Source organism: Betta splendens, chromosome 2 (genome assembly GCF_900634795.4).
Source record: "Betta splendens chromosome 2, fBetSpl5.4, whole genome shotgun sequence".
NCBI lineage: Eukaryota > Metazoa > Chordata > Actinopteri > Anabantiformes > Osphronemidae > Betta > Betta splendens.
The window spans coordinates 11,056,743-11,078,971 of record NC_040882.2 but is presented as its reverse complement, the minus strand read 5'-3'; the positions used below and the strand labels follow the sequence as shown (position 1 = coordinate 11,078,971).

The following is a 22,229-nucleotide window of genomic DNA, read 5'->3' as shown; positions in this document are numbered from 1 at the left end:
CTTTTCTGAACTCTAGTTTTAAGAACAGTGGAAGTTAAACTTTTGTTTTGCTCTATTTCCCCCTGGATGTACTGTACAGCGCCCTCCTTCACACAGCAAGAGTGGATCAGTCTGTTACTGAAGCTGCTCTCCAGAACAGACAGTGAGTCCTCCAGTGGGTGGGAGTCCTGGTCCAGGATGGATGTCAGTTTAGCCAGGACCCTTCTGTCTCCCACCTCCTGCACCGTGTCCATAGTGCAGCCCAGGACAGAGCTGGACTTCTTGATGATCCTGTCCAGTCTCCTTCTGTCCCTCACTGTGATGCTGCTGCCCCAGCAGACCACACGTACAGGATGGCTGATGCCACCACAGAGTCATAGAAGGTCTTCACTCCAAAAGACTCTGTCTCCTCATCAGGTAGAGTTTGCTCTGACCCTTCCTGTAGAGTGCAAACATGTTATGAGTCCAGTCCAGTTTATTGTTCACATGCCAGGTACTTGAAAGAGTCCACTCTCTCCTTCCCTGGAAGTGCATCGGTGGGATGACAGCAGACTGCCGTAGGCAAAAGTGCATTCATGACAGATCTTCAATTCATTCCTTCTGTCGTGAAGCATCATCACCTGTTTCATGCCTGTTATACTGATACAATATCTGTTTTGCTGCAAGACCCAAAATTTGGGTGCTGAATCACATTTGATCTCCAATATCTAAAAACAGAAAAGGATTGACTGATAAGGCTAATATGATCTTAAAGCACAAAGGCTTTAAGTACAGCATAATGCTACAGATCAGTCTGGTGTGGCAAGTGCTGTCTTGTTTGCAGTTGGACTTTGCACATTAGTAGAGGTTTCATAACTCTGAAAACTGCTTCCTGTTGTTTTATTTTTACTCCTTGTTCCCCCTCAACTGGGCCTGTGGGATCAAATGGGAAAACCTGGAGAAAACCCAGAGACGATAGGAGAATGTGTACACGCCACACAAAGACACTGGGGGTGACCCTGGTGATCTTTGTTCTTTATTATTATCTGTGTTTCACATTATTCTTTCAGTGTGTGTGTGTGCCTGTGTGTGTTACTCCTGAGGGCAATGTACTCTGCATTCTAATGTTTCATTGCTGTCCTCATGTCCTGTTTTACATCTCATCTCATCTCATCTTCTCTTTTCTAATTATTGTGTATTACTTTACTGTGTTATCTTTAAGTTGGTGCTGGTGACACCAAGGTTGTGGGTTTAAATCTAGTCGCTGCTTTGCATACACACATGCGCACACACCTATACGGGTCTCTGAGGTATACAAGTACAATTTCTGAAAACCCGCCCGGTTATGGTTTACACACTATGATTTTCTATGGTCCTAGAACTACAGGAGTAAAATTAAAATACTGCAAAAAATCTGAAAAAATTCATCTTACTTTAGAGTACAGATAAACCCTACAGAACTTCATACACAACAATCTGACCCTATGATGGTTCTAGAGGTCAACTGTTTTATGTCGTTTTCAAGATCTAAACAACATTGTTAGGTCTTTAAAAGGAACATGTCAGTCACATATTTGATTGACACATTAGCATAAACACACAGATCTGACAAACCATAGTATTTTATAAGCAGTATTCTAACTATTTTAACCAAGGAGTAAGCTTTTTAAATAAAATCTCAAATAAAAATTAAATTAATGTAAATTATATTTAGGTAAAAACATAAAGCTTTATTAAAACCAATAAAAAAACAAAACACAAAGATCCCCCCTCCATCAATGGCCTATCAATTCATTCATTTACTTATATTGATAAGAATAGCTAAATAAATGCCTAACAGCATATAAAAATTTAACAACCATAGCTTCACTAAAAGGTTGCGACATAACGTAATTGTGAATTGCAACAACTGCCACAATACTGTTTGTGTCAGAACGGGTTAGGTGCTGGACCAATGGGACCAAAGTTCAATGGGTTTAATGGTAGGAAGAGCAGGTCAAACAGGCACAGGTCAGCACACAGAAAAACACAGGCAGAAGTACAGGTTGGGGTAAGCAGGAGGAGGTCAAAAAACAGGCATAGGTCAAAATCAGTTTAGCAAAAACTGGCAACTGGTACAGTAACTGGGACTAGACAGGATAAGAGGTCTAGGATTTACTTTGTGCACTTATTTCTGTGACTTTCTTTTTACAGATACACCCCGGTTTCTAACAAAGTCCCGTATGTTTTGGACAGTTCTTTCATCCAACACTGGGGCTTCGGCCCGTTTGCATTGACAGCATTCATTTTTAGTTGCCCGTCTTCCTTCCAGTACGTGGTCTTTAAAATGTCGCATTACAGCGGTGACCTCTGCTTTAGACCACAGTCTTTTAGGCTTTCGCATGGGGTTTGGTTCCTCAGCAATTTCATCTTTTAAAAAACGGAAAACATTAAAAGTAGCGTTGAGACCGACAGGCACTATGATACAATACAACTTCATTGGAAAATTCTTTTGTATGCAGCAGAAATAGTCAATGGCCAAAAACAATAAGATAGATAATAAAATAACAATAACATTAACTGCAAAAAACCTAGGTATTAAGTAAATTAAATAAATGAATAAAAAGAATAAAAGAATAAATATTGTGTGCGCATGTTTACAGTGTTAAAGAAACATAAATCAATGGAAAGTCCTAACATAGTGCAGAAACCCAAGAAATCACACCGTCAACTGGGCTAAAGGCTGGGTACACAACTTACAGTACCTGTGCCTTTTATGGCAAGAGTTAATCTGTAATGTATTGCAATTTTACATTATGTTAGTTAGTCATTATATTAGAAAAACAATTCATATAATATAACAACAGTGCTGCAGTGTGACTGGTTTGTTACTGATTGAGGACAATGATGTTTTTGCTAAACACAAAACTTATAACTTACTTACCTGTAACTTATATTTTTAAACCGCAACAATTATATTATCAGATCTCTAAATATAAAGTGTACAGTTACCTACCGATAGTGCTGTCTTCACCACCCTGCTCTTTGGAGTCCATTGGCTCACTAGGCCATATTCCTGAGTCCACTTCTGAAGCAGCTAAAGCATGGTCATCATCCACTTCACCTTCTCTTTTTTTCGTTTTTTTCTCTCTGTCGCTTGCAAAGATTTCATCTAAGTGAAAAAAATGCATTACTGTAATCAAATTTGTATAAAAGTCTAATTATTACTCATAAGCATGTATTTATAACTGCTATTCATGTAAAATGCAGACAAACCATCAATTTCAATTTCATCTAGGGATTTCCCCTGCATGTTGGAAAGCTGTCCTTTTTCCATTGACAAAAGCATCTTTGAAATTTTGGCTAGTTGTTTTGTTGGAATTGGCAATCTGTAGAAATTCCGGTGAACACGAATGTCGTGACCCATAAAATCAGCTACCTGATCAAGTTCATTATTTTTCAGGTTAAGTACTTGAGAGAGCGTAGCCACGTGCTTCTGGAGTTGAGTTGACCTGAGGTATTCAGGGTGCTTGGCTCCACACTGGTTTGAGTGAATACGCAAACAGTCATGTCCCCTGTAGTGGCTCATTGACTTTGGTCTTGCAAAAAGGAAAACATTTTTTTCGTTAACACAACATTCGGACCTACTGTCAGTCAGTAGTGACAAAGCATCTATCATCTTTGGAGTCAGCAGAACAGGAACCTTTCTTCCCCTTTTACCCTTAATTTCAAGTCTGGTGAAATATTTGCAGAGCCTTTGTTCCACTTTGGATAATCCCATTGCAACATCTTCATGGAGATTTGTTTGGTCTCTTTCGAAAAAACATTTCAGGTGCATTTTTGAAACCTCACCAGCACGTCTTCGATTGAACACAACAGTTTGTGCAAGTGTAACTTTTGCAAGATTAGCATAGTTTTGTTGAGTGGCCTTCTCTTTAAGGTTGCAGAAAGCACTTTCTGATTGTTTCTCCAGGTACTGATGAAGCTTTTGCACATCTTTAGTAAATGGTAATGTTGAAGGTTTGTTGTACTTGGCATCACTCAGTGTATTCGGCGTACTGTGAGACAGCAACTCTGACCATTTAGAACGGTACAACCTTTTAAACGTCTCCGTAGACTTAATTAGGTTCTCATCTGTTGCCATACGTGCTCTCCAGTGGATAATCTCAGCAATTCTATTAAGTATATGTCCCAGTTTTAAAGCCAAGCTTGGTGTTTGATAGGAATGAGTCTCTTCATCAAAGCCGGACAGCTTCTTGACACCTTCAATAACTCTATGAAAGTTTGCTGGTCTAATGGCATCTTCAATGTTTTGAACAGAAAAATCTTTGCGGAGACACAGCAACAAACGTCCCACTTCTCGAAGTTTCTGTCGCATGTATTCATATTTGGTTGTGTCTTGACCATGCCGATTAAAAAGAGATTGGGCAAACTGAAGAATGCAGACATCATTCCGGACCACTGATGTAACATCATCATCTCTCATCGCGCCAAGAAGTTTCCACACTCCACTAGAAATTTTCTGAATTGGTCCAGACTCCACAGCTGAAGCAAAACCCAATACCTTTTTCTTCCCAGTCACCTCATTAAGCAAATCATCCACTTCTGGCTTTTCTGGACATCTTTTAACATGCCTCCAAAGCTCCTTCCGAATGTACAACCCTTTGCAGTACATGCAATGAATAAATTTCCCAATTGCATGACCTGTTTTTGTTTTTCTCTTAACCTTTAATGATCCCATTCCACTCTGCAAAACTTCAGCGTTATGTTGGAAATTTCCCCTGTTTCGCACTTTTTCTAGTTGTCTCTTGCGCACTTTTGATTTCTTAGGAAGGGAGAAAATGCGCTCAATTTCAACATGGGTCTTGTGCGTTCTCAAATGCCGGGCAAACTTTGTCTGTGCTTTACCACAAATGTAACAGTAATTTATGCTACTTGAAGTAACAGGTGTGGATGTAAAGATGTGCTTCTGTCCATCATTCCTTTGTTGATCAGAACTTGTTAAATTACATGGTTTTGCAGCACTTAAGAAAACTTCATCTTCTGTGGTGCTCGTGTCAGAGGCCACTGCTTGTGTCTGAGCTGGTCCAATTTTTGATGGGGTAGAAGCAACAGACATACTTGCAACCGAATCACAATCTTCTGATGCCTCAGAATCTGGAATGTATTCCTCTTCAGATGAGTCCTCATCCTCATCTGCTGTTCCACTACCATCGGAGGTCAGGTCATCGTCGAATAATTGCAGTTTCTGGAACATGAATTGAATAAATTTCAGGAGACAACTTATATATGTTGAATCAACTAACTAGGTATTCAATTAGGTGGATACTTACATACAAATCTTCAAGGTTTTCATTTTCAGTTTGTCCAAAGCAGGATTTGTGCCAGACTTCTAAGCAAACTGTAAAAATAAACAATTATTTCATCCATCCAACTCACATTTCCCACCATTGATGTTAATTAAGGAACCATAAAACTTTGAGCAAATTACAATGCAGAATTTAGATTATTTCGTTAACCCATTTTTAACAGGTCCTTTTAATCACAACAAATACAGAACTCTAAAATCAGATTTAGCTCTATTTAAATGATTCAATTTACTATAAGTCAAGTAATTACACTTCCATCCTATTTCAGAACATTGTACAGAGTAAGGACAATCTAAAATAATAAACACAAAAAGGTATTTCATATGCTCTTCCAAATTAACTGCATTAATAGATACGTGGGCTCTGTGAAGTCAAACAGAACAAAGAAGTTTAAAGTATGTGATGAAAACTGTCTTATACTGTAAACTATGCAATATCTGTGTCCACACCTTAACTCAATTATTTTGATTATCTGCCTACTGAGCAGGCTAATATTAGCTGTTCTAAGTAATTTGTAAAGTACAGTATGCTGGAGCTACCTATGTGAAGCTAGAAGCTACCTGTATAAAAGCTAAATGTATTAATTGCAGCAACGTTTACATGATTAAAAAAAAAAAAAAAAACTAGGAGCACAAATGTCCATCTGTTACCCTTTACTAAAGACTGTAAATTCAAAAACCCACCTTTGCATTTGTAACCCAGCCATCTAAGAGAAGAAACTGGTCCTACACACCGCACACACTTTTCCACAGATGACATTGTTGTAAACACCGGCTGGTGTCTTTTGCACTGTGCAACAGAAACATTTCAAAAGTCATAATGTTGAATGTTTAAGACTGCTTATGCAGTTATACAGTTCACACTTACATTATCTACCATAGTCAGGAGTAACACCAGAAAAACACACGTCATTCATTTCATTTCATCACACACACACACACACACACACACACACACACACACACACACACACACACACACACACACACACACACACACACACACACACCTTAACCAGCTGCCTTATAATAACAACATACACTACATAACATTATTGGAACAACAACTCTTTATATGTCTATATATGTCTATATATATATATATGTCTATATATATATATATATATGTCTATATATATATATATATATATATATATATATATATATATATATATATATATATAACATTCATTTGTGACCAGCGATGAAATGTATAGCTGGCTGTCCTCACTCCACCATTGGTTGTCTAGGTGGTGTCCAGCAAACGATGTGGGCTTTATAGCTAATTGGAGCAGCGTCCATCCTATGTTTGATGGAGCCTCTCTGCTCTCTAGTAACATGGCCATGTTGCTTAGTCTCCCTACGCTGTGACAAACCAGAGTGGAGCCCAGGACGCAGAGTCGCAGTCTTGTACGCTTCTCTGCATGTTCTTTACAGCCGCCACCCTCTCTTAGTCTTAGTTATCGCATAGAGACCGAGTCTAATCCCAGGACCAGAATACTAGAAAGGCAGAGGGGTTCCAACAAAATAAATGTAAACTGCATAACATTGAAGGACAGTCTAATAATATATTAAAAAGCACTTTGTGCTGCTAGAAGAACATACTATTCCTCTAGCCTACTATACCCTTAAATCTCAGCATCAATGACTTTACTAATAAAATTATTACCATTAGGGAAGACATTCCTCCAAATGACAGAAATCACTGTCTAGATCCAACAACTTTAATAAATTTACCTTAGTCCTTTGTCCTACTTAGAGAGCTTTTCCCCCATAAGTCATATGGGGTTAACGTCAATAATTCACTCTTCCAAGTCATCCACTTGTCTTTTAGACCCAATCCCAACCAGATTACTCAGAGAAGTTATACCTTTAAGCAGCTCGTCCATATTAAATCAAATCCACCAATCTTTACTAATAGGCTATGTACCAAAGGCTTTTAAGATGGCTGTGGTCAAACCTTTATTGAAAAAACCTACTCTGGACCCTGAAGAACTAGCCAACTATGGGCTGATTTCAAATTGACCCATTATTTCTAAGATTCTTAAAAAAATAATCGCTAAACAATCTGACCACCTGAGTGGGAATAACCTGTACGAAGATTTTCAGTCAGGATTTAGAAAACATCATAAAACATCACAGAAACAGCTTTGGTTAGAGTCACTAATGATCTTCTCTTAGCTTCAGACAATGGTCTGTTCTCTGTCCTTGTCCTGTTAGATCTTAGTGCTCCATTTGATACAACTGATCATAATATACTATTACAGAGATTAGAACATAGTATCGAAATTGAAGAAACAGCACTGGGATGGTTTGAATTCCATTTGTTGAACAGATTCCAGTTTGTTCATATTAACAACAAATCCTCCATCTGCACAAAGATTAGCTTTGAAGTACCGCAGGGTTCTGTGCTTGGTCCAATACATGTCCCCTCTAGGTGATTTTATTAGGCAGCATTCTATAATTTTTTATTTTTATGCAGATGATACTCAACTGTAAATGTCTTTGAAATGAAATGAAGTTGTTTAAAAGACATAAAATCCTGGATGTCCCCATATTTTTTCAACTAAATTCAGATAAAACTAAAATTCCTATCGTTGGGCTTAAAATCAGAGAGAGACACTATTGAGTCAGACAGCCACCCTGGAAGGCATAACATTAGGTTCAGATTCTACTGTGAGGAACCTTGGTGTCATCTTGGTAATTTCCCCATTGCAGGACAATAAATGTAATCTATTCTATTGTATTCTTAAACCAGGACCTCTCTTTTACATCATACATTAAACAAATCTCCAGAACCGCCTATTTTTATCTTACAAATATAGCTAAAATTAGAAGCATCCTCTCTCAGAGTGATGCAGAGAAACTGATTCATATTTCATGTTGTTGTTACCTCCAGACTGGACTACTGGAACTCCTTACCCATGGGATGTGCTAACAGCTCCTTCAAAAGCCTCCAGCTAATTCAAAAGTTAGAGTTAGAAAGAGAGATCACATTTCTCCTACTTTAGCTTCTCTGCACTGGCTGCCTGTAAAATGTAGGATAGAATATAAAATTCTACTACTTACCTACAAAGTACTTAATGATAAAGCTCCTTCTTATCTTCAAGACCTCCATCGCTCTCACGCTCTCTCGTATAATTGGACTCAGTGCTTTGTGTCTGTGATGGGCAAGTTTCTTCCCTGTTAGAGAGGGAATTTTTCCTCTCCACTGTTGCTATCAAATTATAATTAAAGGCTCGCTGTATGTGGGATTTGTTGTGCTTAGTGGTGCAAGGTCTTACCTTGTAAGGTGCCTTAAAATAACCTTGTTGGGATTTAGGGCTATATAAATTATTGAATTGAATTAATTAAATTGAATTTATTTGTTTCTTGTTTGCTGTGCTATTGATTATTTTGTCATTTTATATTGTCAACTATACGTTGTGCAGTGACAATAAAGATGTATCCATCCATCCATCCATCCAAGTGTGTCTGCATCCATCTGAAAGTGTGTAACTGCAAATTAACTCCCAGTCCATAACTCACCCATTGCATCATTGGTTATGTACAAAAATTTCCTCTGTGCAATATTTCTAGAATATACAATAATCTTTCTAATGGCACCACACTTACTCCGTTATAGAGTTGTACTGTACTGTAACTTTTACGTTTTCTGAACTTTTAATCTGTTTTGTGCTTTATCGTGCTGTTGTTGCGGGACAATAAAAGGCTTTCTTATTCTTATGTGTCCACACACCTGCTTTTCCTCTGTCACAACATCCACATCTTTGCATTAGTGTCGCTTTTAGCGGTGAAACAGCACCGACCTGTTGATCTGTGGGACCAGCGTGGTCACGGTCCTGCTGCTCCTCCTCAGCTCCGCTAATGGACCGGTCCTGCTGCTCCTCCTTTATTCCACTAGTGGACCGGTGCTGCTCGGTTAAACTCTGGTCCTGCTCGGTTAAATTCGGGTCCTGTTCCTCCTCCTTTACTCCGTTAGTGGACCGGTCCTGTTCCTCCTTCTTTACTCCGTTAGTGGACCGGCCCTGTTCCTCCTTCTTTATTCCACTAGTGGACCGGTCCTGTTCCTCCTTCTTTACTCCGTTAGTGGACCGGTCATGTTCCTCCTTCTCTATTTCGCTAGTGGACAGGTCCTGATTGGTTGAATTCGGGTCCTGTTCCTCCTTCTTTATTTCGCTAATGGACCGGTCCTGTTCCTCCTTCTTTACTCCGTTAGTGGACCGGTCCTGTTCCTCCTTCTTTATTTCGCTAATGGACCGGTCCTGTTCCGTTAAACTCGGGTCCTGAAACTCCATATCGCTCTTGTTCTGGTCTTGATAGATGTCCGCGTCCTCTTCTTTCATTTCGAGTTCGTACTGATCCATTTTGTCTTTCTGCTCTGACTGCAGCCTCTACGATGTCGAAACAAACACACCAGATCTCACGCAGTCCCGACTCATTTTCATCTTCTTCAGTGGTGTTCTTTTTCTTCTTCTTTAGTGTTTTGCTGCGACTTTGATCCTTAAAGTTCCACTACCGCCACCTACCGTACCCTTCACCTCTCACACCCTCTTACCGAAATGATAACGGTTTAACCAGTGACATGACATTAATGGTTACTAGTTTTTTTTTCTTATTTTATCTTATATTATCTTTGACATAGTATAGACGGGAGGATTGAAAATAGCTGAAAGTATTATAAATGCATATGTATACAAATATACAAGTGTCAAGTTTCTTTACAGTCAGCAGCTTCGCAGTCTGAGTTTGAGCTAATTTCAAGTAAAAAAATCTTTGAACACCAATAAACTACGTACATAAGAATAAACAGGCCCGGCCCAGTTTGGCACCCTAGGTGAGATTTAAGGTGGCACCCTGTTGCATCGCAGTAAATTTTAACTGCTAGTGTATATACTCATAAGAAACGTAATGGTTTTGTCTTGGACATTCTTTGCTTTAACTAAAGCACTTGCACATTCAAGTTTCATGCCTGTTATACTGATACAATATCTGTTTTACTGCAAGACCCTAAATTTGGGTGCTGAATCACATTTGATCTCTAAGATCTGAAAACACTCACTCTTGAGCATACATTTTCTCTGCCTCATTGTATTAATCAGTGGGGTAGAGAAAATTGATGGGCAACTTTGAACATCCAGGAAAAAAGATTAACAGTAACTTACCTCAGTAATTAGTACCATCACAACATGAAATTCAATGAGAGACAGGTTGTGTCTGAGGCCTCCGTCTTGACAAGTGCTCAGTGTGACGACCTGAAGTTGAATCACATTTATGGCATTTATGGCACGGTGAAGTAGCCTAGATGGAAGTAAATGTGCCTGATCTGATTCTGACCTAGAGGCTACACTACTGTATAGCAGACGTGGGCCTGGAAAACCAGGAGGTGTAGTGTGTTCACTTCTCTCTACACACAGCAGAGGAGGCTGTTGCTCTTTCTCTCACTACACAGTTGAAGAAATGGAGAGTGTTCATCATCCTAGGAGAAAGAAACAAGCTAATTTAAAACATTTCTAACAAAAGAAATACTATGCAATGTATGCAATTTCAAACAAATGCACCTGTAGCCTTCTATCAATAATTAAGTGCTTAATAGATGTTGGCTGCATCAGTGTTAGCTTCTATTATTCTGAATACAGTGTTGTTCTTTACTAACGTTCAACAAAACCAAAGTAAAAGCTCTTATTTAAAACACAATCTTTTTAAGAGTTTTCATAATTTAAACAAACACAAATTAAAAGTACCTTAAGGCAGCAATCATTTAAAGTGTAAACTTAGGTTTATTGCCCGTAAGTCAGCTAAAAATCTACATGATGCTCATTAATCAAGGTGATTATACACATGTATCAGTTAAATTGAGGACATTCATAACTAGTGGGTAACATTGAACATACAGAAAAGTGTAAATAGCAACTTTCCTCTAATCTGTACTGTTACAATATATAACTATTGTGTCCATCTCGGCCTTTCTAACTGTGGCCACTTTATAACTGGTGCAGACAAGGAGGTTGTTTACTTACAACTAGCATTGGCACCAATGACCTTCTGAGCACAGCTCACACAAGCATCTTTTTCCACAATGGAGATTTTCATTACCTGAAGACAAACCTCAAGATGGGCTGTACAATCCATGTCTCCAAGTTTCTCTGGATGCCGGACTCAGTGAAAACGAGCGCCACAAGTGTTTTCATCATTTCTCTATACGGGCATTAGAGCTACAGTAGCTTCATCAAACATAGATGAATCAAGTGAAAACTGCTAAAACCTAAATACTAAAACAGGGGTTTTCTCCTAAAATGGTTCTGTATCATAATAAATGGACAACACTTGACTCCAGATGATCAAGTCTTTATTGAAGTTAATACCATAATGATCTAAGTTAAATGAATGGCAACTTTTAAATGTCTGCATGAGACAAATGAGATGTTTGAAGGTCAGCAGGTGATGTGTTTCACAGTGCTTCCAAAAGCTGAAGCATTTCCCATCACACTGAATGAAGACAAAGCCTTAATAAAATCAAACCTTACAGCAAATAATATTAAGAAAGAAATGCAACAAATTTCTCCATCATTCAACTAATTACAACCAGCGGTTTTACATAGTTTGCATTTGCAATCATCTGATCACCTGACTCACTGCAGGTGTGTTTTGGGCTACAGGCAGTATCATTTTAGACAATGAGATCTAACCTGCAACAAGTTTTCAGAGATTCATATTTTAATGGCTTCTAAGTGGCACAGAACATATTAATTGTCTGCTGTATGACTGTTAGGTCAACAACAGAAAATACTGTCCAAAAATAAAAAGAAAACAAGCCACATTGACATACGACCAACTCTACGCATCAATCAGCGTTACACAGGTTCTCTGTCAAACAGTAAATTCTGCTGTGGCTGTATCATACAACCACTCAGTTGTCAATAAGATTGAGCTTAAATGACAGTTAGCATGTTCTCTCTGAGGGACTGGATTTCACGTTTTGCTTTTTTAACTATGCCTACAGTTCTGTCAGCAAATGTCACAGCTTCTCCCAAAAAAACTAATCTAAAGCACATTTGTGTATTTGGGTTGATATAAACCTGCACAGAGCACAGTTCACTAATAAAACCATAAGTGTCTGTTTTCAGACCTATTTTTGTTAGGACATTCAAGGGTTTAGACTGTGCTACATGTGAAAGGTTTGGGTGGTGTTAATATGACAACTAATTAAGCAACAGGTAGAAGGCTACTGGAAATGTACCAGCATTTAATAACAGACTCACACGTTTATACCCAGGTTTCCTTGAGAAACGTCTGAGTTGTCACCTGCTCCAACATTTTACTGTTTTACACAAATTAAACACACATCATGATGTGATGGTCTGTGGACTAACACCAACAAGTTGAAGAACACACTCACACACACATATGTGCTTGTGGTGAGTATTTTTCTACACATGAACACAACAACACAAACAGTATAGGCAACATAATAAATTACATAAAACTCACAAGCAGTCAAATGAAGATGCATTAGAAGAGGCCAGTAAGCAAACTGGGTCCTGAGACATGACTTGAATAACAATAACAGTGCTTGAGCTGTATTTTCTCACAGATTTACAGATAGGCTTCAAGAAAACTGTAAAGCACATGTAAAAAAACAGAAGCCCTGCTCTTAGGGTTTTTGTAATCATTGTGGTGCAGAGCTCAGATGAAGAGCTTTACATGTACATTCAAACATAGACGCCTCCATAGTTTGGCTGAATGTCAAATAGCAAAGTGTTGCTAAACCACAGACAGAACACACAGACAGACAACCAACCTGAAATAAACCACAAACAACACATCTCCACTGTGGCTGCAAACTCTTTTATAGTCACACTTCAATGTAAGAAGTACAAACCAAAGCCTGTTAAATGTCATTAAGGCAACTTTACTACTTGTCCACATTAGAACTGTTAATAAACAACCAGTCTTGAATTGTAAAATGAAGCTGAGATGTCAAATAGTAACTAACAAACATAAAAGAATTGAAAAACTAGTCAGTGGTATACAATATGGAGGTTTCAGTTCCTACAGCTGACAAACACAAAGATGTAGCACCCTGGCAAAAACACAGCAGTCATGGAGTTATGTTTGAAATAAATCAGCTCATAAATGTCTAAGCCTGTAGTTAACCTCAAACTCTGTGGGAGGTAAACAAACTTGACTTATCACGCTGATGCTGTGTTGCTATCTTTCAATGATCTTATTCAGACTTACTTGCACTGTACATTTTATTTACTGTGGGTTATAGCAACACAAAAACCTGCTGATGAAAACATAAGTACACACTAAAATGAAAATGATACACATTTTCTACAATGCTTCCATCAGTTTCACTTCCAAACCTCAAACAGGCAGAATCATATCTCATCACTAAACTGTACAGTGTTTTCCAAATGGAAGTTCATATTTCCCGTCTTTCCTTTGGGGTATGAATGCAACACTCGACGCTATGTTTTCACTCTTCATCTTTTGAAAAGCTTGTTTCCGGGACAACGCAGCACCCTCAGGCTTTCCCCAAACCTTCAAAGTGTGAGAGCATGTTCGGCTCTTAACCAGTCACTTGAGGATGGAACGTAACCCTAACCCGCTCCGTGGACTTGCTGCTGCTCACTGCTTGACAGCGGGGTTGTAGTCGGGGCGCCGCGTCTGGATGATCTTGGGCCGTGGCTGGTGGCCACTGTCATCCTGGTCAGTGTCGTCAGGGGCAGAGCTATCACCACGCTCATCCTCACAGACGTGCACCACCACGCTGGGGGTGGTGGGCGTGGCAGTGTGGAGCTCGTACTTGTCCCCTGGGAAAAACAACACAGAAGTAGAACAGTCACACACATAAATGGAAAATGAGCATATTGACTCATGTAATATAAACAAAAACAGCACATTCCTGCTTTTATACGGACATGTTTTCTGTATGTGCACTGCAAAATTGGCTAGTGTTAAAACAGTGTTACAAAAGGTTTACAATGAAGACATGTTGGTGGTAGTGGTGACATAATGGTGATGATTATGACACAGGTAAAGTAAAATAATTTAAGCTGGTCACACATTAATTGAGCAATATCTTCAAAATCCATCCTCGCGCAGGACCTTGAAGACACTGCTGTTATGTATAGGATAGATGTGACTGACATCACCTTGGAGACTGATCTGGCTGATTCAGAGTGTGAGGGAGAACTTGCATAACTGAAGTGCTAATTCCACAGCACTATACAATCCAAGTTAGAGTGTACCGACATTATTTTTAGTTAGGTCCTATTTTTCCAAATCCTTCTATTTTAAGTAATGCCTGACTCATAAATTCAGGTTTGAGTCGATTCTCAAATCCTACTAAACCCCCTTTAACATTTAGATTCCAATGCAATTCAGTAGATTTAGATTATTTTCGAAAATTATGCATTAACAAAGGCACATAATGAAAGTGTGGTGCTGTGACTATGTCACAGCGATTCTTAAAAAAATCTGTTATTACATAAGCTTCATGAAAAAGGCTAAAGTTAAAGTGTGATGTGCAGACATTTGCCTTAATATAAATAATAAAATATAGACATTTACACAGTTATAATGTGTAACTGTCTAAGGTAAATTGGGGAAAAAACAATAATATCCCTATATCAAGCCAAATTTAAGTAATACAAAAGAATTACACAGATACAATACATTGATAAAAAATCTTTGATGGTATATTGAGTAACGAACCTGGACCAAGTTTGGAGATGGCACAAAGCAGGTCATAGTTGATAACTGGCATAGCATCCTGAGACTGCTCCCAGCCGACTGGAGGGGAGGCTGGTGGGGAGATCAGGAACTGCTTCTCAGGCTTGGGAGGCTCCAGACGAGGACTCCCTATGTGGACAGACTACAGAAGAAAACAGAACCTGGATGAATATGGATCAAAATGATGGAAGTTTAAACATTACAAGATGAAGTGATATATCATTACCTGGGCAAAGTAGAGTCTCATCTCTTTGCCACTGAAGTTAGTCTTATGTAGCCGCAGTCTGGCCTCAGCTGCAGCCAGAGCGTCACTGAAACTGATCCTGACCCGACGGAATGACTTGAAGTACTGGAACTGCACTTCTGGGTCAAACGAACGGAATAAAGCTTCAAAGCTAGCCTGTAGAAAGAGAGGAGAAGACAGGTAAAGAGAGACGGCAGTAAAAGGTGAAAATACTGAAGGAATCAAGACACCAAGCCACTCTGTTACACTTAATTTCATCCTTTCAACCGTCAACTCTTCTAATCTAAAATATTTGGGAGCAAGTTGGAAGACGCTATGAAATCACTGATCTTCTTCAATCTTGATGATAAAACAATGAAAATAACTTCTATGACCAGATGCTATATTCATCCTTTGTCTTTGCCCAAGAGAGCCTGCAGCCCCTCTGCTTCTGATAATGTTCGCGTCTTGCATGTGACATGAGAGCTATGGCCTCAATTTTAAGAACACCAATAATTGCCACAATGGCTGCCTGAGGTCCACTTAAACAGTCACCTTTGCAGAAGCATATATTAAAGGCAGTCCATATTCACCTAAGAGCTTGACCTAATGACCATTTAGGTGTTTCATCTGTAACCTCATTAGGCCAGTGTGCGTACAATGACAGAGAGATGAGCTGTTGTGGCATTTCTCTTCACAATGATCACGTCTGAGCAGGACGACCACAGAATGACTCGCAGCAGCAGTTAATTGCCGTTTTCTCTTCACGTCGGCGGTTTGATGTAATGAGCTTTTGTTCTAACCAGTCATGTCTCATCAAATTGGTTCAAATACAAAAACGTGACAGTCAAACATTTTGGAAAATGTTGCACCCACTACACACAGACGCAGAGGTATAGTTATGCATCCAATAAAGGAACAAAAACACAACAGTCTGTTAACACGCACAAGTTCCACTGTATTTTATTTCCACCTTATTTCACAAGGCAGTAAAATTGAATGATTGGTGTAAGTGGATTACCAGAAAATGTCTCTAGCAGATATTAAACAAATGGAATATTTCTGTATTGATTTGGTATTTGGCATTACTGTGTTGTCTACCTCAAACCATTATAATCTGATCTGCCTGTAATAACGTAAACTGTAATTAATGCTATATATTTTGAGATTTTCCCATAATATTTATTTTTAGATCCACTATTTTATTTCACTTATATTTAACTGTAGGTAGATAAAAATCTGATTGGACAGAACAATGACAATTGGCACATAACACGTAAAGAAGGAACCTGCGCAGTAACGCTCAACAATTCACAATGACCTATATATGTGAAATTGGTGAAATGTTCCTTTTCAACACTGGTTAAAAAAAGGATTCATTTATCTGCAGTCTTTGTTCACACAGGTGAGAAAAATGTTCTTGAAGCATTTGACATTGACAAGAAGACTATTTATATTAGTCTATTTGTAGGAAGCTGAAAAATTAACTCTATGTGGACTGAACCGTGAAAACATTAGTGGTAGCTGAACAGAAATCCTTTATAACAGCTCCAGGAGTCCAGAGGCCAGACGCTCTCTTACCTTCGCCTCTGGACGGTTGAACACATCCTGGTTAGTCACTGAGGACACCAAGCAGAAGCGGTTGCACTTGGTGGTCTTGATGTGCATGATGGGTGACCCTGGGAGTCGAAACCTTCTCCACTTGATAACTGAGGTCAAGGCAGAATGGGACCTTGGCTTCAGTGGCAGCAAGGACAACGGCGGCGACGGCAATGAAGAGGAAGGGGGGAATCGGGACGACCGGAGGAGCGTTGCCTTCCCCAGTGTGACAGGCGAGCAGGAAGTAATAGACCGCCTTGAACGGGAAACGCGTTGACGTAAGGTGGAAGTCTGTCACCTCTTGTCTTCACACTGAACCGGTTCACAGTGCTGGAGATATGCTCAGGTCCCCTCAGTCAACACACTGTCTCCTAACCCACATTCCAAGGTTATCCAGTCATCTGCTGCACACTCACAGCTGAAAGGCAAAACGAACAGCCTGCTCGTCCTCTTCAGCCCAGTTAGTATGTAGCACTCGGTGTGAGTGAGCTCTGCAGCCAGCAAACTGAAGGAATTTTCCAGAGAATTGGGTGTGGGGAGCAGAAATGTCATTCAGTCTCTTTTAAGCTCACTCAAGCTCCTCCTGCTACAGTCACTTCAACGGGCCCAGCCAGCCAATGACGCACTACCCACAACCCCCTCCTCCTCCTGCCTGGTCTCATTCATCCAGTCCTTGACTGCAAGCCAATCGCATGTGAAAGAGGGAGGGACTGTTGCTGTTTCCTTCCCATTCCTACTAGCCCATGCTGACTAATCAGACAGAAAGGAGGCCAGTGTGTAGAGACACAGTGGTTGGAAAATAATGACATCAGCACTGAGCAAACTGACGCATTAATCTGCTATCATTGAGATTTACATTCAGACAAAAGTCCTTTGTTGAGCGGAAAATGTGACTAATTTCAGGAAAGAATACACAAGTGGAAAACCATATGTCCATCACGACAGAAAGAGAGACAGAGTCAGAGCAAAGAGGAACAGCTGACAGACAACAGGGAACAACGACGGGCATATAAAAAAGCCACAGCTGGTAGGAGGAATGCAGGATGAAGGGATGAAGAGGGAAAATGCACAAGGTGGAAAAGTGCTGGTGCTCATGGAAAGTATGCAGTTTGATAACATGTCTTTATGAGGTATTAATAGCAGAGAGCTTTAAGTGCAGGGACTGTGTGCGTGCGGTTTCAGCCGCCAGCTGCAACAACACCAGACTGTGCAGCCAGTTCAACATTTGCACCTGTGTATGTGAGGACAGCGCTCAGAGCTAGGGATGCTGCGAGAAAGTCAACAGACAACCAATGCATCTTTGACTAATAGAGCAGGACATGTCTGTAGTATTATTACAATTAGCCAACCATGATCACAATGTAGGGCAAGCTGTATGATAGTCACGATGGCCAGGAAGAGCTGGTTTGTCTGCTGTTCCTGACAGCTGACAATAAATCCACCTTCAGCATGTGCTTCACATTTAAGTGAGGACTTAACAACAACAACAGGTTTACAGATGTATTCAGGTCAGATCATATTTCATATCCAACACATGCAGAATGCAAATAGTGTCATTGGCTCTTCTTGAAAGCTGTCCTGCTGGTTTTCTGTTTTTTTCGATCTGCCCCGGTTACGGCTGATTACCTCGATCAGTTGTGTTCAGGCAATCAGCACATGAAAAAGCTAACTGACACACCTGATGAAGGTGATCAGCAGGGAGAGTTGGAAAACCAGCAGGGACACCAGCCCTCGAGGACCAGGGCTGCCCACCTCTGTACTAGACCAACATGTCATCATTCCTACAGCCCACTGAGAACAGGTGTTAATAACAGTGTGGTTAATAACAACACTTTTCTATGTGAAGCCTGGTTAGAAAAGAAAGTAGTATGAACTGATGCTCCCATGTTGCTTGTACATGTTAAATGTTAGTGTGTGTGTGTGTGTGTGTGTGTAGGTGCTAATCACCTCCAGACTGCAGTCCTGCTGCGGCTGCTGTGTGTGTTAAAGTGTGTGTGCACGCTCTGTCCTCCATTTCTTTCCAGCCTTATGGTTTTGTTTCATCCCATTTTTTCCATTACCTCACTGCACAGACACGCACATGTCCAAGGGAAGACAGGGAGACAGGTGGACACATGCACACAAACACGGTGTGTTACTAGTCAGCTGCTGCATCACGCTCACATTTATTTCTGTGTTTTTAACATTAGGACGCATTAAATACACAGAGTCAATTTATTTTCCACTCATTTGAATTGCAAAAGTCAAAGATTTGCTTTTTACCACACTGGCTGGTCTGTATTTCCTACTATCTCATCTCCAGTAGGCGCTAGCAACAACATAATGTGTAGAGAACATTGTTGTTTAACACTAAATCATATCTAAAGCATGGCTGAAGCTCCTTGTGCTCTCCTCAACTCCTGCCTCAAAACCCACTTTCAACTAGTTACGTAAACCTGACTCACATCTACTAATCATCAAGATGTCACATATGTAATACGTTATTATCTTTAAGTCCTGTTTGCATCATGCAGTAGAACTTTAAAGTGACTCAGTGATGCTGAATGACAACCTGTGCACTTACTTCACTGAGGCACCTGTTGTAATTAGGTTCATGGTAGAAGTTATAAAACTGAAAAATCATACTTGTTCAAACTACAAAGTCTGAAATCATCGTCTACAGGTTATGCTGGTGTGGATATGTCATCACGTCACGTTAGTGACACAGCGGCCACTGGGTGCATCTTGCTGGAAAAGTACAAAGTGTGAGGCTTTCCAGACTTTTATCAGTGCTCATTCCTTGACCTAAATCTGTCTTCCATGTCAGACTCATCCAGTGCTGTTTTGACTTAATGAGCATGGGAGTTGCCCTTTTATATGTCTGCACTCACCTTGTTGCTGTGAGCTTTGAATTGACATTATTCTCCTGTTCTCTTTGCAGGAAGACAAGCCTAAACCAGAACAGAACCAGAAACATGTTTCCAACATGAGCTAAAGTCAGCTGATGTTTGGGGCAGCTTATTTGGCTTATCACCCGTGGCTCAGAGGTGCTGCCCAAGTAATCTGCCGTGCTGTTCCAGCTGGTAGCAGGCATTCTAATATTTGTAACGTGGCAACACCAGCTTGGCTGTATTTCCTCAAAATTACTGCCAATATAGTTATTCCAGAGATGTAGATTGTGAAGTGACACAATTTTCATTGCAGTAATATTGTTAATATAAAGGTATTCTGTGTCTGTGGTGATGCCACCATTCACGTGTGCAATAATCAAAGCATCATGCTTAACTACTGATTTACATATCCCTGTTGGCTATCACTTTGCATTTGGCCCCAAGTTCCCATCCATCCTTGGCCATGTAAACAAATCATTTTACAGGTTTAACAATTTTATCCAGATATCCCCAGACATCCAGCATTGACTTTATCCAAGGACATTTAATCATGTGGTTAATGGGTTTAAATGTTCCATCTCAAAGAGGAAAATAAAAAAAGCCCTGATGGGGAATAGACAGCAGTATAGGAAAAGAAACTGACTGTAACACTAATATTACTCCTTTTACAAACCTTTGACAAAAATGACCTGTACTATAATCTGTTTGTATTGTAGTACTTCTGGTTGAAAAAGATGGGCACTCATTCCTCAACAGATGCAAAACAATGGGGTGTTTTCAAGAATGCGAGTCTTTGACAGCCAGTGGAATATTATTCAATATGATACATCAGCTGACTCCTAAATCCCCTGCAGACATGCAGTGGAAAAGCACAAGTATCTTGGAACAAAGGAAAACAAGGGGGAGAACTTGAGACACCTTTTTCACTGAGTGTACTTTGTCCTTCTTTGTGCCATTTTTCCATCATCAGCAAACTCTTATATAAATGTGGCCTGTCAGGCTTGTCAGTCATCACTGAGGCCCATCCCAAACAATACAGTAGTTCTTCTTTAGCAGCATGATATAATCGTGGAGAAGGCATGAGACATACAGCTGGTTCAAACTGCCTTATAAAACATGTTTTCTCTCTGTTGAGTGTCTGGTTGTTTTCCACTGAGTCTGTTTTTCCACTCTCTGCCTATTGTTCTCTGCTGTCACCACCTTAACACGCAACCACAACCACCGAGAGAAACACTCAATTTTCTCTATGTATGAATAAATGTAACTTACATGTGACTACATACATTTTTCCGAAACATGAAAATTTTAAAACTAACAATTATGTGACACGAAATTTGACTAAAACTCTAATAACATTAATGGCTCAAAACTGACAAAACATGATTCAGATTTTAGAAAATGAGTCAGATTAAAACTAAACAGAAGCGTCCTTCTAACGTTAACACTGTGTATTGGTTGTTACGGTTGAATTATTTTAACTACTGCTCCATCTAGTGGACTAACTTTGACACTAACCTTGGTGGGTTCATGACTAATGCTAAGCCACACAGCTGAACACCAAACTCGGACCAAGATCAGGAGAGTTTGTGCTCCTTTGCAAAGCTGCACAAACCCACATTTCACACAGCATTAATTCATACATTCTACAAATCCACGACAACCACGCAGACGTTCGGCACAGACATAGCTCACCCAAATACAACCAGCACATTAAAAACGCCACATCTTTAAATCTCTACCTTCATGCTGCCTTCATTGAACAGATCCTCCGGCACCTTCCAGGCGATCAGAGCGTTCGGTAGATCCATCAGTTGGACATCTACCGTCGCCTCCTCTTCGCCTCCATTCTCATCCTGCTGCATCACGAACAACGACTATGTCAACTGATTCTGGAACATCAGCAAACACCATGTCAGCAAGTCAGAGATTCAAACACAACAATAACATTTTGGCTAACGCGTAACACCACGCCTGCCTGGCTATACGTACCTATATAACCAAATGCGTAATTTTAAGATAAAGTGGAGATAAACAGCTCAGTGTGCGTAGTCTCCTCCAAGTGAAAGGAGCCAAGCTGCTCTTGAGAGTATTAGCTAGCTGACAATCTGCACTAAGCTGGCTAGCTAGCTAGCAAGTAATGCTAACCAGAAATCTAAATAGATGCTACTTAAACAAGCGGGACATACGTTGTTTCACGATCTGCTTCTGTCCCTTAGATAATGGTGAAGGTGGCCCTTTATCGGCTGATACTGTCTATTACTGAAAACACCTCAGGCGCCGTTAATATTAACTATAAACAAGCTAAACACTCGGTAACAGTAGCTAGCATGGCGCAGAGGTTAAGGAGATGACGTCACAATGACGGAGACAACGCGTTTCCGGTGTCGGCGCGTCGTTTGGAAAACAAACGAGACAGACAGGTCCGAATTTTTTCACCTGTCAGTGCAAGAAGTACACAATACACTAAATGTGTCAGTTTATTGATTGTTTG

The 22,229-nt window shown here is 40.0% G+C and overlaps 2 protein-coding genes across 4 annotated transcripts; both read right to left on the bottom strand.

Annotated features, from left to right (window-relative positions):
• Positions 1 to 944: 944 nt before the first annotated feature.
• Positions 945 to 9,771, bottom strand: LOC114843500 (uncharacterized). The gene is made up of 6 exons (XM_029130102.3): positions 9,115 to 9,771; positions 5,990 to 6,095; positions 5,271 to 5,338; positions 3,214 to 5,185; positions 2,954 to 3,109; positions 945 to 2,367 (listed from the first exon to the last, which is right to left on the bottom strand). The coding sequence occupies exons 1-6, from the start codon at positions 9,670 to 9,672 to the stop codon at positions 2,126 to 2,128; spliced, it is 3,102 nt and encodes a 1,033-aa protein (XP_028985935.1). The 5' UTR covers positions 9,673 to 9,771; the 3' UTR covers positions 945 to 2,125.
• Positions 9,772 to 11,637: 1,866 nt separating this feature from the next.
• Positions 11,638 to 22,105, bottom strand: LOC114842884 (calcipressin-1-like). 3 transcript variants are annotated; one of them, XM_029128906.3, is made up of 5 exons: positions 21,728 to 22,105; positions 21,478 to 21,627; positions 15,273 to 15,446; positions 15,029 to 15,188; positions 11,638 to 14,124 (listed from the first exon to the last, which is right to left on the bottom strand). In XM_029128906.3, the coding sequence occupies exons 2-5, from the start codon at positions 21,598 to 21,600 to the stop codon at positions 13,940 to 13,942; spliced, it is 642 nt and encodes a 213-aa protein (XP_028984739.1). In that variant the 5' UTR covers positions 21,601 to 21,627; positions 21,728 to 22,105; the 3' UTR covers positions 11,638 to 13,939. The 3 variants fall into 3 exon arrangements, with proteins under 3 accessions (XP_028984739.1, XP_028984728.1, XP_028984748.1); XM_029128895.3 differs by having other exon boundaries at positions 21,925 to 22,105; XM_029128915.3 differs by lacking the exons at positions 21,478 to 21,627; positions 21,728 to 22,105 and adding an exon at positions 16,851 to 18,404.
• Between the last annotated feature and the right edge of the window lie 124 nt (positions 22,106 to 22,229).

Excerpts from the sequence above, each read along its gene's own strand:
- LOC114843500 (XM_029130102.3), bottom strand. The coding sequence starts at position 9,672 with ATGGATCAGTACGAACTCGAAATGAAAGAAGAGGACGCGGACATCTAT. Across the intron at positions 5,186-5,270 it reads AAAACCTTGAAGATTTGTAT|AAACTGCAATTATTCGACGA; the intron begins GTAAGTATCCAC and ends TTCATGTTCCAG. Across the intron at positions 3,110-3,213 it reads AGATGAAATTGAAATTGATG|ATGAAATCTTTGCAAGCGAC; the intron begins GTTTGTCTGCAT and ends TTTTTCACTTAG.
- LOC114842884 (XM_029128906.3), bottom strand. The coding sequence starts at position 21,600 with ATGCAGCAGGATGAGAATGGAGGCGAAGAGGAGGCGACGGTAGATGTC. Across the intron at positions 15,447-21,477 it reads TCAATGAAGGCAGCATGAAG|GCTAGCTTTGAAGCTTTATT; the intron begins GTAGAGATTTAA and ends CTCTTTCTACAG. Across the intron at positions 14,125-15,028 it reads CATCTCCAAACTTGGTCCAG|GGGACAAGTACGAGCTCCAC; the intron begins GTTCGTTACTCA and ends TGTTTTTCCCAG.